Raw genomic sequence first — 12,665 nt, 5'->3', positions numbered from 1 at the left:
GTTTATCCAAGTAGAGAATTTCTTGAAATATCTCCACAATGAGTGACAACTGCCTGGCACAGACTTGTATCTTCCATGGAACAGCATCCCATGCTGCAGGGATACTGTATGAAAAGCCATAAGAAGCTGGAGAATGACAATGCCTTCCTACTTAATCTATTAGGGGATCACTTATGTGGTCCAAAGTGTCCGTGCACATCTGGAAAGAACAGCTGCAGCCTGTTCAGTGACTTCCCATGCTGAGGAAATACAGTCATGTAAACAAAATTATTCCTGTTACAGGGAAAAGTATTCAGTGTAGGGTGACTTGTAAATTGTGGGTTTTTTAAGTCCGCCCTCTTATAGCTTTTTCCTATTTCTAAATACATAGGAAAAATCCAAAATTCACTGGAATTTCTGCAGTTACTTCTTAATCTGAAATCAACTTGTATAGAATTAAAAAAAAAAAAAAACAACTTAAAAACAGTTTGCAAATTATGCAGCTATTTGAAAAAATGTATTTATAATTGAATTCCTCTCATTCTCAAAACCCACATATAAAAACTTATGGAATTAACAACTATAAAGTACATAATTTCAGAAAAAATTGTACAAATGCAGAGAGAAAGAGTGTTTTAGTGAGAAATAAACTGCCTTCCAATCAGGTAATTTTTATCAGTAAAATGTCTGTAGGTTGATTTCATATTGTTGACACTGAGCTTGTCCTGGTTCTGCATAGTATTTAATACATCCCCTAAGGAGTGAGAATTTGCATTTCACTTTTGTTAATGCTTTTCACTTCTTAATTTATCAGGAATCTAAAATCTAGATTTTTAATTTGAAATTTAAAAATGTAGGATATACAAACCCAAGGTTACTGGGATCCAGCGATTGTGAAGTTGCTCCCAAAACAGGTACTTTGCTCATGATGAACATCATAATCTCTGATCTCTGGTAATCTGGAAGATTGCTTCCAAAAAATCCTAAATAAAAACAGAACGAAATCACAGAAGAAAAAGAGATATATGTCCCTTCTCTTTATAAGAAAAGCCTTTAAAATACAAGGACTATATTAACAGGTCAAAATAGATGAAGAATAAACATATGACTTGTTTTAGGGCATAATCTCATATTTATTTTTGCTGAATGATTTTAGCGAGTCTTTTTCCTGATACTTTCATCTTCTTTATAGTAAAACCTTCTAACTTTATCCTCCTCTAAATACACAATTTAAAAATTAAATATCTGGAGTCTATTAACTTGTGCATTGTGAGGACTTGGAAGTGCTTCTCATGGCACATAGTGTCGTCTGTTAAGTCTCCAATAAATATTACAAGTGAGGGGACAGAAATCCCAAAGACATACGAGGATTTTAGGACTGTTGCTGTTCTTGGGGAGTGATGAGGTGAGCAGCTTCCGTGCCAGCACCATGAGAAGAGGAACACTCCAGCATGGGGTACAGGGAGAGTTCCTGGACCAGGGGAACCTCATGGCAGCAGAAAGAGCCACAATGGCTGAGGGTACCTGGGCAGGGCCAGGAGAAATGTCAGGCACACACACACCTCCCCAGCCTCAAAAGCATCTCACAGGGAGTGCTAGCATCTGTTGACAGGAAGGGAACTGCAGCTCCACAAGGGAGAAATGGTTTCCACATGCAGAAGACCCTGTCCTCCCCCAGCTCTGCACCCAACACAAGTGAAGCAGCTGCCCAGACACAGCTCCAGTGGGAACAGCTGCCATCCCAGTGTCAACTGCAGGCTGGGCCCTGCTTTTATGGCAGAACAGCCACAGCAGTGGGCACAGCTGTGGCAGCACACCCAGGGAACTGAGAAAACACTGTTATTCCCAACATTCCCCAAGGAAAGAGATCGGGGGGTTTCGGTTAATGGCAAGTCCAGTGGGAATCAAGTGTGCCCTGGCAGCCAAAAGAGCCAAGTGTGCCCTGTGATGCACCAAGCACAGCATCACCAGCTGGCTGAGGAGGTGACTGTCCCATCCACACTGCACTGCTGCAGCCCCTCCTGAGTCCATGCTTTGGGTGCCTCAGTCTAAGAACATCAAACAACTTCAAGGGGGGGCAGGGAAACAGGAGATGCTGATCTCTCTCTGGTGACCAGTGACAGGACATGAGGAAATAGGATGGAATTGCACCAGGAGAAGTTCAGATGGGACATTAGGAAAAGTTTCTTCACTAAAAGGAAGGTTGGCCACTAGATCAAGCTCCCCAGGGAAGTGGTCACAGCACCAAGCCTGACAGAGGTCAAGCAGTATCTGGACAATGCTCCCAGGCACATGGTTTAGTCGAAGCAGGGAGGAGCAGAGAGCTGGACTCAACAATCCTTATGTGTCCCTTCCAACTGCAGATATTCTATTTTATTACTGTGAAAGAGTATACCATTAACTTCAGCAGAAAGAAGCTTCACAAAAGGTTGGTTTGTGGAGTTTCTGGGATTTTTTTTCATGGGAGTTGAACATTTTAACTTGGGAGCTTTACTAAAATGGTGAGAAATAATCTACTACGTACCTGTTATTGCTCTTCAAGGCAAGCAAAGGTACAGATCAGTGAACAACGTTTAAACTACATCTCCCTCATTCTTCAAGAAAAGGAACACATATCATAAATGCAACCCAATATATAACATCCCTATCATAAAGGGAAAATCTGAAAAAAGGGGGAGACACTGTTGAGAAAATAATTTCCAGTGCTGCGTATTAAAGTACTTCAGTTAAGTCATGGTAGCACAACTGGCCATTAGGTGTCATTGTTGCTACTATGTTTAACATTCATTTCTATCAATTTTAAAGCACTACCTACAAAAATATATATTACTGTATACAACTGTTTGCAGTGATTTTCATAGGATTAATAGTTGTTCTGTAGCAAAGGCAGAGATTTCTACATTTCAAGGGCCACAAAATAATAAAATTAATTTTAAGCCCACCAGCATTTTTAATTTTCATAACCTTTTTGGCTATGTGTTCAGTTACCATTAAAAATAAAAACCTTTCAGAAATCAAACACATAAAACAAGCCTCAGAATGAGAGGCAAACACAATCAGAGAAACCACACTTGGTAGTATTCATTATTCAAGCTGGTCCAATATCACGTCACTGGGGAAAAGGGGAGAAATTTTGAGTGAGCCTGTGTCAATTGTATTACTCACCAATTGTTTGAATAATGGCGTTCTGGACAATCCTCTCGTCACTCTCCTTGGAGCTTATGCTTAAAGCGATACTTTCAGATGAACTGCGCCTGTCACTCAGCTCAAAGTCAACACTGATGCGCAGGTGTTTCAACAAGGTATTGAAAACCTCCAGAACTGTTGGGCCTGGAAACAACAAATAACAGTGACTGCACTTGTCAAGGGGGAAATGTCTGAAGAAAACTAAAACTGGGCTTTTCAATCCACTTTCACAAGTAATGAGAGGAGGATGATGAAGAGAACAAAGTGAACTATAGTGTCTGAGGCATCACGACTAGAGAAAAACTTTTGAGGTGTGCCTACACTTTGCTACTTTAGAAATTAACTTGGAGTCATGAAATACAGTCAGGTATGTATGCATAACCCATTATGATCCACTACTGGGTCTTGTCAGGATGGAGGTAACCTGATTTTTCCTTGTGCATGCAGCTTTTGCTCCACCCATTGAACTGTCTTTATCTTGATCCATGAAACTTCTCACTTCCTTTCTACATTGTCCCTGTCCTGTGGGAAAGGGGAGTGCAAACAGTCCAGAGTCAACTCACCATGCAAGTTTCAGACACAAAACAGAAGTGGTTGCTGAAATTAAGTGTCACTAACTGCAGGTACTTGCCCCTGAACTTCAGTTATTTCAAAACCTGCTACTAAAATCCGATTCTATACATTGGATCAAATAATGAGCTCCTTTCATCAAATGGTAAAAGATTTCACAAGTGTGTGCATGCAAGTGGGTCTCATATAATGAGGAAGGACATTCAGGCTCAAGCTAATGAAGCAAAACAATAACATTTCTGCAGGACACCAAAGAACATCAGGAGAAGAGCACTAGAGTGTTCATCTCTTCATAACCACTCTTATTTCAAGGAACTATCCTAATTTAAAATGACATTATTTCACCTTATTTCAGCTTCTTCACAGCCATTAAGGTAACATTTCTCAAAGATCATTCTACTCCTGCAGTACTCAGGTCACAGCTGTACCACAAAGTGACAATGCTCTTGACATTTTGCAGTGACACACGGTTCTCTCAGACTTTATGATTTCTTTCCATATAGGAATACCTGCCTTTCACCATTTTTTCACTAATTTTTTCAATGCAAAGGATTATGTAAGAGTCAAATAACCAAGTGTATATGCTTGGAGTAATTGCAAACCAAGTACGATTTCAAGCACAAAGGAAAAAAAAAAATTATACACAAAAACTTCTCAAAATGTTTCCAATCAGTTCCAAATCAAAGTGAAAATGAGCACTACCCTGCAAATTTATCCTTTGACCTGATGCCTTTAATTTAATCCAACTTACCTATTGATCCTTTAGCTGCTATTGCAACTGCTTCCAGAAGAACCTGAATAATGCCAGCACGAACTCGTGGTGAGTCCCTTTTGCGGACATCAAGGTGTCCAAGGATTTCTTGTATTACGTGATGGGAATATTGTGCCTATTAAGAAAACAGACAGAAAATCTTCATCTGTGACTTTAGCAAGAATAAGCTCATACATCACTCAGCTATGGTCATGACCATGTTCCCATTCTGCAACATTTTCATTCAGAAATTTATCAAAATTACAATCAATTCATGACTAAATATGGATTCAAAAAACTGCCATGACAGATGAAGCAATACAGGTTCATTCAGCCAGCCCAGTGTACGAAAGAGTCTTTTAAAATACCCAGGAATATCTGCAAGCACAGAGGAAGCATGAAGTTGTCCTTCACTCAGCTAACTGCAGTTCAAAGAATTCAGCACCATTGATGTAAATGGTGAGAAAACTCAGCTTTCTTCCACAAACCTGGAATTTTACACTTTTATCTTCTGGGCATCGGTGTTTGATGCAATCAAAGAATAATACCTTGAAGTTTACAGCAGACAATCAGAACAGAATGGCTTAAGTTGTGAGAGATCTTAAAGACCATCTCGTTCCAAGTACCCTGCCGTGGGCAGGGACAGCTTCCACTAGATGGGGGTGCCCAAAGCCCAATCCAACCTGTCCTTGAACACTTCCACAGATGGGGCAGCCACAGCTGCCCGGTACAACCTGCTGCAGTGCCTCACTACTCTTCTGGTAAAGAATTTCCTCCTAATATCCAACCTCTACCTTCCCTCCTTCAGCTTAAGGCCACAATACAGGTTGTCCTCTATTAAAAATCCTCAGCACAACAGATGCATGTGAAGTTGGTCTCTTGGGTTGGAAAATCAGCACAGCTGTATTGGCATGGAAAAATAACCAAACGGAAATTTCTTTGTCAAGCGCCATGCCACACCAGCACCCTGCTCCTTGTTCTGGAGAAGGACCACCCCACTACCTTCCCTCGAATCTTTTGGATTCTTTGACTTCATCTACTGTCTACCATTAGCATGGTGAGATGAGCACTGAAACCTCTCTCATGTGCTTGAAACACACACACAAGGAAAAAAAAAATGCAGGAGAAAATCCTACCTGTATAGAATACATAATAATTTTAAAGCAGGAAACTGCAAATTCATTAGGGTCCCATAGTCTGTGATGGTCTAAATGCCTGTAAGCAAAAAGTAAGACATAATGAAATAATCACAATCTACAGATATAATAATTGTTATCTTATGAATTTTCTCAAAATTCACCTCAAAGGGATTATTTAGTAACATAAAACTTCTACACAGTGACTTATGAACCAGCTGAGAAACTCAGAATTTCAGAAAAGCCCTTGTTTTCTAATTTAGGATATGACCATAAAACATTTGGCTGAAAAAAAATTCCTGTTCTGGAAATTTAAGGAACCCAATTACACCAAACGTATATAGTTAAGAAGACACTGTTTCCACACAGAGCACTGGGACATTAGATGCTTATTTACATGAAAGGGATCTGCTGAAGGTTGTAACACCTGGAAAATTTGTACTTTACAGAGGACAAATAAGTTGTTTTGAATTACAAGCTGCAAAATAATTAGGGCTGAATGCTCCATCCAGTATAGAAACTCTGAGAAATATTTTTGTTTTCATGGTGGTTTCATAAATAAAATATATGGAACACAAAAAAAGAGCTGCTCTTTATGTGTATATGCCTTTATGCTCTGAAGAATTTCAACATTTACTGCAAGAAAGATCAAAACAAAACCCCAATAAAAACGTGTCAGTTTCTCTTTAAATGGAATAGGAACCACAAATGAGAAAAAATTTATCAGTGTTTTAAGCAAATACAAAAAATTCTGCTTAAGCAGAAATGCTGAAAGCTATGAAAAGGACACACAGATTTTTGCAAATAAGAGATCTGTGACCCTGAAAAAGCATTAAAAAAATAACTGTTTTTTTCACTCTAGAAGACTGAAGAAAAGGTAACTTTGGATGCATTTTAATTTGTATGATTTAGGTTTTAAGAAAATCAAAACAAATCCACAAACAAATTCACCAGTGAACAGCAAATATGCCAAATCAACGAAAAAACTTAGTAAATTCTCTTCCTAAACAGGTATTGCAGCTACAGAATCATTACTGCTCTCCCTTTTCTCAACGAACTTAAGAAACACTTAAAGCTGCTTGAAACAACAAACTGAAAAGCTCTGGAGGTGAAAGAAGCCAGCACTGTGAAGACAGGAGGACTGGCTGGATGCTGTAACTTACTCTGTCTACAATCTGGAGATCTCAATTCCCTCACTGGGCAGCTGCTCCCAGCACAGTCACCCACACACACTGGTCTCCTTCAAGGCTGATTAAACCAGATGACACAAAGCATCTCCTATACCCTAAATTATCTTATACTCCACTACAGAAATTTAAAAAAAAAAAGTTCTGCCATTTTGACACATCACATACCTTTAAGGATACCCTAAATTATCTTATACTCCACTACAGAAATTTAAAAAAAAAGTTCTGGCATTTTGACACATCACATACCTTTAAGAGAAATCCCTACAGGAAAGAATGTCAGGAATTTTAAAGGTATTTGCCTGCAAACATAACAGCAGATTTACATCACTAAATATCCAACTTGAGTACCTACTGGGAATAGCTGCTTTTCTTGTGCACAGGTATGAAATGAAATGGAAAGTCATAGTCTCCAGTATCTTCTCCTGATTGGAACTGATCCTTTAATCTTTCAGGGCACTGTGTTCTCTGTTATCCTTGACAGTTCCTATTCATCTGCCCCAAAGATCTATTCAGGCAGATTATGGTCAACTGCATCCCACATCAGGTTAACAAACAAACAAAAAAATCCTCTCTAAACAAGACATACAGTTTTGTATCGCCAGAAAGGCCAAGTATTAGGTGCTGCAGGTAGATGAACTGCTGGGAAGACAGCAGGGGGAAGATGACAGACTTGGCTAAAGCTTTATGTAACAGCTCAGTGGGCAGCATACTTTGTATACTGGAATTTTCCTAAGGACAGCAGGATTAGATTCCTGTAGGTGACGTATTTTACTGACTGTAACAAGCGTATTCAATGTACTTTTGCTTTTGCAAAAGACAGTAAAGAGTATTTTTAGTATGGTGCATTTACTTCAGTTAAAATCAAGTCATACCTTAAATACTTTTTTTTTTTTCAAATTACATTTCTTTCAATAAAGAATATCTACTGAAGATTGCCAAACATTCTATTGCTGGATTAACAAATGCCAAACTCTGCCTTCCATTGAGATCTGCTGCACATATGTAGCAAAAGTGAACAATTATTGTCTCTCAATTTCAAAAGAACAGCAGAACCAATAATGCAAGTTTCTGGGGAGGGAGACACTAATGATCCCTACCTGCTTTCTGAGTGCCACACATGCAAGTAATCTTTAAAGTAATAATGAAAAATTTGTACCAAGGATCAGAAAGCATAAGTGAGTCATGCATTTATGGGGATACATAAAATATTCTGCTCATGAATCATGTTTGCTGAAAGAATATTGAACACCAGTCTGTTAATAATCCAAACCCCTCCACGCGTGATGTGATAACTGATAAGAATGGAAATGCAGTTGTTACACTTGGGAAATTTCACTAGATTGCTGGATCTCTCTGAATCTGTCTAATCTATTCACCATTGCAAATCCATGCTAAGTACGTCTCAATAGCTTCTGACTGTTGACACAACATAAAAAATTTTTCAGGTAATATTCATGTAATGTTTTTTTACTTTCATTAAGCAATTAGTGGGACTGATCCGTAAAATTTTATTGCAAATTATTATTTGAGAGTTTCTAGCTACTGCATGTAGACATAACCAGAGATTTTCTGCCTAAGGCAAGGAGAATTAATGTCAATCCAAACCTATACCAGGAGACTGACTTTAGATTTCTACTATCTTCATTATATTTAAGCCCCTCAATCACTGAATAAACCCTGCCTCATGATGTAAGCAGCACTGGTCTCTCAGTTTTGCAAAGAAGTGGCAGCATGCTGCCTGATATTACAGCGCCACATGAAGCAAGCCTTCAGCTGGGGAACTGAACCTGCAACTTCACGTTAGCATTGTAATAAGAGGCCCTCCTATCTATATTTCCAGAGTTTCCTTAAAACCTGTGAAAAAACTGAACATTGCTAGAAGAAACTGTTTTCTAATCAGAAGCTAAATCAGGTTTTTCAATCCAATAAAGTGCAACAGACTATCTCAAACTTTCAGTTTAACTGTTCTGTCATTCACCAAGTGAAGCTGATGAGATAGAGCACTCCCTTTCTGTTTAGGAAAAACAGCTTGAAATTGCATTTTCTGCATCTCTTGTTCTTCAAAAATACTAAACCTTTACAGCAGTCATTTCTAAAAAGCCACATCTGGCAATTTGTCCTCAAAGTGGAACACAAAAATGGTGACTACAAAGACTCTCTATTCATAGAGGAGATAACATTCTGAGTAACTGGTCATTATCTACTCATTTCAGTGCATAAATGCAGCATGTGGCATGCTGAGATGCACACAGACCAACTGGCTCCTTACAGCCATAACATGTAAGAAAGGAAAATAGGCTGGAAATAAGCTTTAGAGACATAGGCTTTAGATCAGCCACAGGAAAAGCAGCTGTGACACCTCAAATCTCAAACCAAGCACTACCTCTAGTCTGTGGAATCAGGAATTATTAGTAGGAAATTTCCCTGATACTAAAAAATGGTTCAATGGACTCCAACCACCGCAAATGATGATAAAGTTTTGAGATAAACCCACTAAAAGAATTAAGAAGTGGTCAGAAATCAGCTGCAGTATAGTACAAAGTAGTCCATCCAGACTGTGTAGTAATGAGGGGTTCACTGTGATCACAGGTATTCTGGAGGAATGCAAATTTTAAATGTAGGAAGGAATGAATGTTTTTTTAATGTAACACTCAACTTTGCCACAGCAACTCCTCTCAGACTGGTATAACAGATACATACAGAACGTAAGGGAATGGTACAGTTTTGTAGCCAATGTTTTTCAGGATAAACAAGGGGTTACAAAATTTTCTGCTTTCAACACCAACCCTATCTTTTTCTTGTTAACACTAGTAACTTGAAAATGGCTTTTGATAGCCTGAAGGTCTTTCAGTGTATAAAGAAAATACTTAATCTTTGTGGGAAGAACTAGGCCATCTAAGAGAACATATTCCTGTACCTGGGATGTACCTTGAAAAATCTACAAGAAGAAGCAAGCAGGTCTCCTCATCACCAGGAAAAGCCAGGGTTTGAAAGTGGTATCACCGAGTGTTAATACAAGAGGTATAGTTTGCACTGTGTGTTTTTGTGCATAACGTGCAACTGGGTGCATATCTGCCACTCACTCCTAAATGAGCTGCTAAAGATATTAATTAAAGAATATCAAAACAGGTCCTGGAAGAAAATGGCAGGAAAACATAAATTGTAACTTTATGGGGCACTGTATTCCTTTGTGCTACTTGTACTTTACTTAGTTTGTCTCTCTACTTATTGTAACGCTCATCTAGCCTGGATAAAGTTTCACATTGGAAAAAAAAAGGCCGTCTGAAGCAACAACTCATGTAAATTATTGTCATTTGCCTGTAAAAATCAGTAAAGCAGGACATGGATTCCTCCATAACTGCCTTCAAGTTTATAGACAGAGGAGAGAGAAGAGGAGAGACTAAAAGAGAGGCATTTTTTTTAAGAAATTGTGAATGGAAACCTTTGAGCTGAAAAGTAGAAAAAAATTTAATGCAACAGAATTGAGGATGAAATAAAGAAAACCTCTTAAGACCTTCCACAAATTTTCAACTTACGCAAAAACTGGTCTGACAGCATTATTCATATTTCCATAGGTTGCTCGTCCCAGTAGCTCCCTGAAACAATTCTCAGCCAGCACAGAAGGATTTTCTTCTTTCACTCCTACTGTAGGAGAGGATGGGGGGCCTATTCTGCTGAAATAAGACAAAATGCATTGATTATATTACTGACTAATACTCACCTTTTCTTTACTGTATCCACCCTTGGTATTAAAACATTCACAAGTCACAATCTTGAACTAGGCAAGAACTGCATTTCAAATATGCATCAAACCAGAATTCTGAATAATGTATTTTATTCTCTTATAGCAGGACCTTAGATCATCATCTGTTCACTCAGTACAGACCACTGTATTAGTAAATATTTCTATGGCAAACACAAAAGCTGCTAATATTCAGTTAACTTGTTACCTACCACATTTTGATAAAACACTATGTATTGCTAACAATCAACAAAGCCTGTGAAACCACTAAAAAAATTTAGACAGAATCTTAGTAATATTGCTCAGATTAATGATCTCATTCACCTGCCCACTACTGAGTCCATACTGTGTGGGTGTGCATTAAATGAAACTCCAATACTTCTGCACAAACAGATGGCTTGTGAGTTGAACAAAAATGTCCGAGTGAACTGATTAGAACATTATCACCCCCACAGTTACCTCTAAATAGACAGTGTAGAAGTTGGTCACCCTCTACCTGAGTGTCTTCCTTCATTACTACGGACAGGGCACTGCTGAGCCCCTCCCTGTGGGCACCGTGGTGAACACAGGTTTCAGAAAGGAAGCAAACAGCTCCTCCCTGAGGTACCTCCATTAGTTACCAAGAGTAACTGGACCTACAAGTGGCAACCTTTTTTTAACTCTCACAAAATACATTATAGGAACTTAAGTGAGGATTCATTCATTTATATTAACATTATGCATCTTTAATTTCAGACTGCAGAAACCAGTACACTAAACCCTTAAACATATTTTCAGTTCTGCAGTGCAAGCTTGTGTGTTAAATACATTTGAAAGTGTCAACCAAGAGCATTCAGTTTACTTAAGCACCATAAAAGCTTTACAGCATTATAGAAAGCATTATTTCAATTATGGCAAATTGAAATATCAGTAGTCAAATTAACATGTTAACATCATAGCTGTACGACATCTTTTGATGGCAAAAGATTTTCTAGTGTTTCAATACTACTGAAATCTAAAATTTGCCATATGAAAATCCTGTTGCCTCTGGAAACATCAGTGTTTCAGGAGTTACCACAACAATGCTAGCCTGACAGATTTTAATAACAGAAGAGCCTCAGGAACCCTGTTAGATAAGGAGAAATAGAAGAGCAGCATGATTAGAATTTTAAAAGGTATGACAATTTGTATATAATCCACCACGAGTACCACAAAACTCAAGCTTTATCAGCTGCTGTGGCACCCTCCTCCCTTTTTTCCTTCCCCTGTACTGCCTAGACTGTGATCTAGGGAGATGGGCACCCTTCTCAGCACAGACAAAGTACAAGAGATAGTGCTGTCATTTCAATTGCTGTTTTGACACAGATTCCCTAAAATACAATAGCATTGCAAAGGTGGGTGTGTGGGGAGGGAAGACAAAAGCAGAAACCACAGCACTCAGAGCTTAGCCTGTCTGAAAGAATTCCAGTTAAAATGAAGTAAAATAAGTTATGTTTTAAGTGCTTGTATATGCAAACCTACAGAAGGTGACTTCTCAACACTGCTTGGGAGTCTTTTTTTAGATGAATCTTGCTAGTATAAAATGTTACTCTTTGACTGCATCAAAATGTCTAAAATTATCCTGTGTTATCTGTGGGAGTAACATTTAATTTGAACTTTAACAGCAGGTACCTCAAGGCATTTCTCAGTAAGCATTCCTTGGCATTGCAGATAATAGACAATGAATATTGAATACTCTCTAGTTTTATAGGAAAGCTTTGTACAGTCTCTTAAGTTTTTAGATTCAAATGAGTATCTCATACATTTTGTTTCACTGACTTAGTTTTTACAGAAATATCAGAAAACCTCTGAGAAATCCAATTGGAACACTTAAGAAAAAAACCAGTAATATTCCTCTGCACCTAAACCTCTTGTACTACCACAAGAGGGCTGAAAATGTGCTTTACAATGAAATGGGCAAGGATAACTCCCTTTAGCTGCTCTACTGGCTTTTTTGTGAGTAATCTCTATCAGAAGTGGCAACAAGGAACTGGAAGGAGGATGTGTTGAAGTACAGCAGTTACCATAGCAAACACCTAATCAGAGACTTAAACTACCTCACAGTAACCAAGCAACTTAAGCATGAGACTTCT

At 38.4% G+C, this 12,665-nt stretch overlaps 1 protein-coding gene across 4 annotated transcripts in view; it reads right to left on the bottom strand.

The window, feature by feature from the left end:
* The window catches only part of EFR3A (EFR3 homolog A), a 76,590-nt gene that overhangs the window by 24,403 nt on the left and 39,522 nt on the right, over positions 1 to 12,665 (bottom strand). For 3 of the 4 annotated variants that reach the window (XM_041407596.1, XM_041407599.1, XM_041407597.1), the window contains 5 exons: positions 10,349 to 10,486; positions 5,623 to 5,701; positions 4,487 to 4,622; positions 3,145 to 3,309; positions 848 to 962 (listed from right to left, as the gene is read on the bottom strand). In XM_041407596.1, the coding sequence (XP_041263530.1) occupies positions 848 to 962; positions 3,145 to 3,309; positions 4,487 to 4,622; positions 5,623 to 5,701; positions 10,349 to 10,486 (633 nt within the window). The remainder of the gene's footprint in view (positions 1 to 847; positions 963 to 3,144; positions 3,310 to 4,486; positions 4,623 to 5,622; positions 5,702 to 10,348; positions 10,487 to 12,665) is intronic. The other variant, XM_041407598.1, reaches the window with a different exon arrangement.

Source organism: Onychostruthus taczanowskii, unplaced genomic scaffold (genome assembly GCF_017590055.1).
Source record: "Onychostruthus taczanowskii isolate IOZ18803 unplaced genomic scaffold, ASM1759005v1 scaffold27, whole genome shotgun sequence".
NCBI lineage: Eukaryota > Metazoa > Chordata > Aves > Passeriformes > Passeridae > Onychostruthus > Onychostruthus taczanowskii.
Note: the sequence above shows the minus strand (reverse complement) of the source record. Positions and strands in the feature narration are given on the sequence as shown.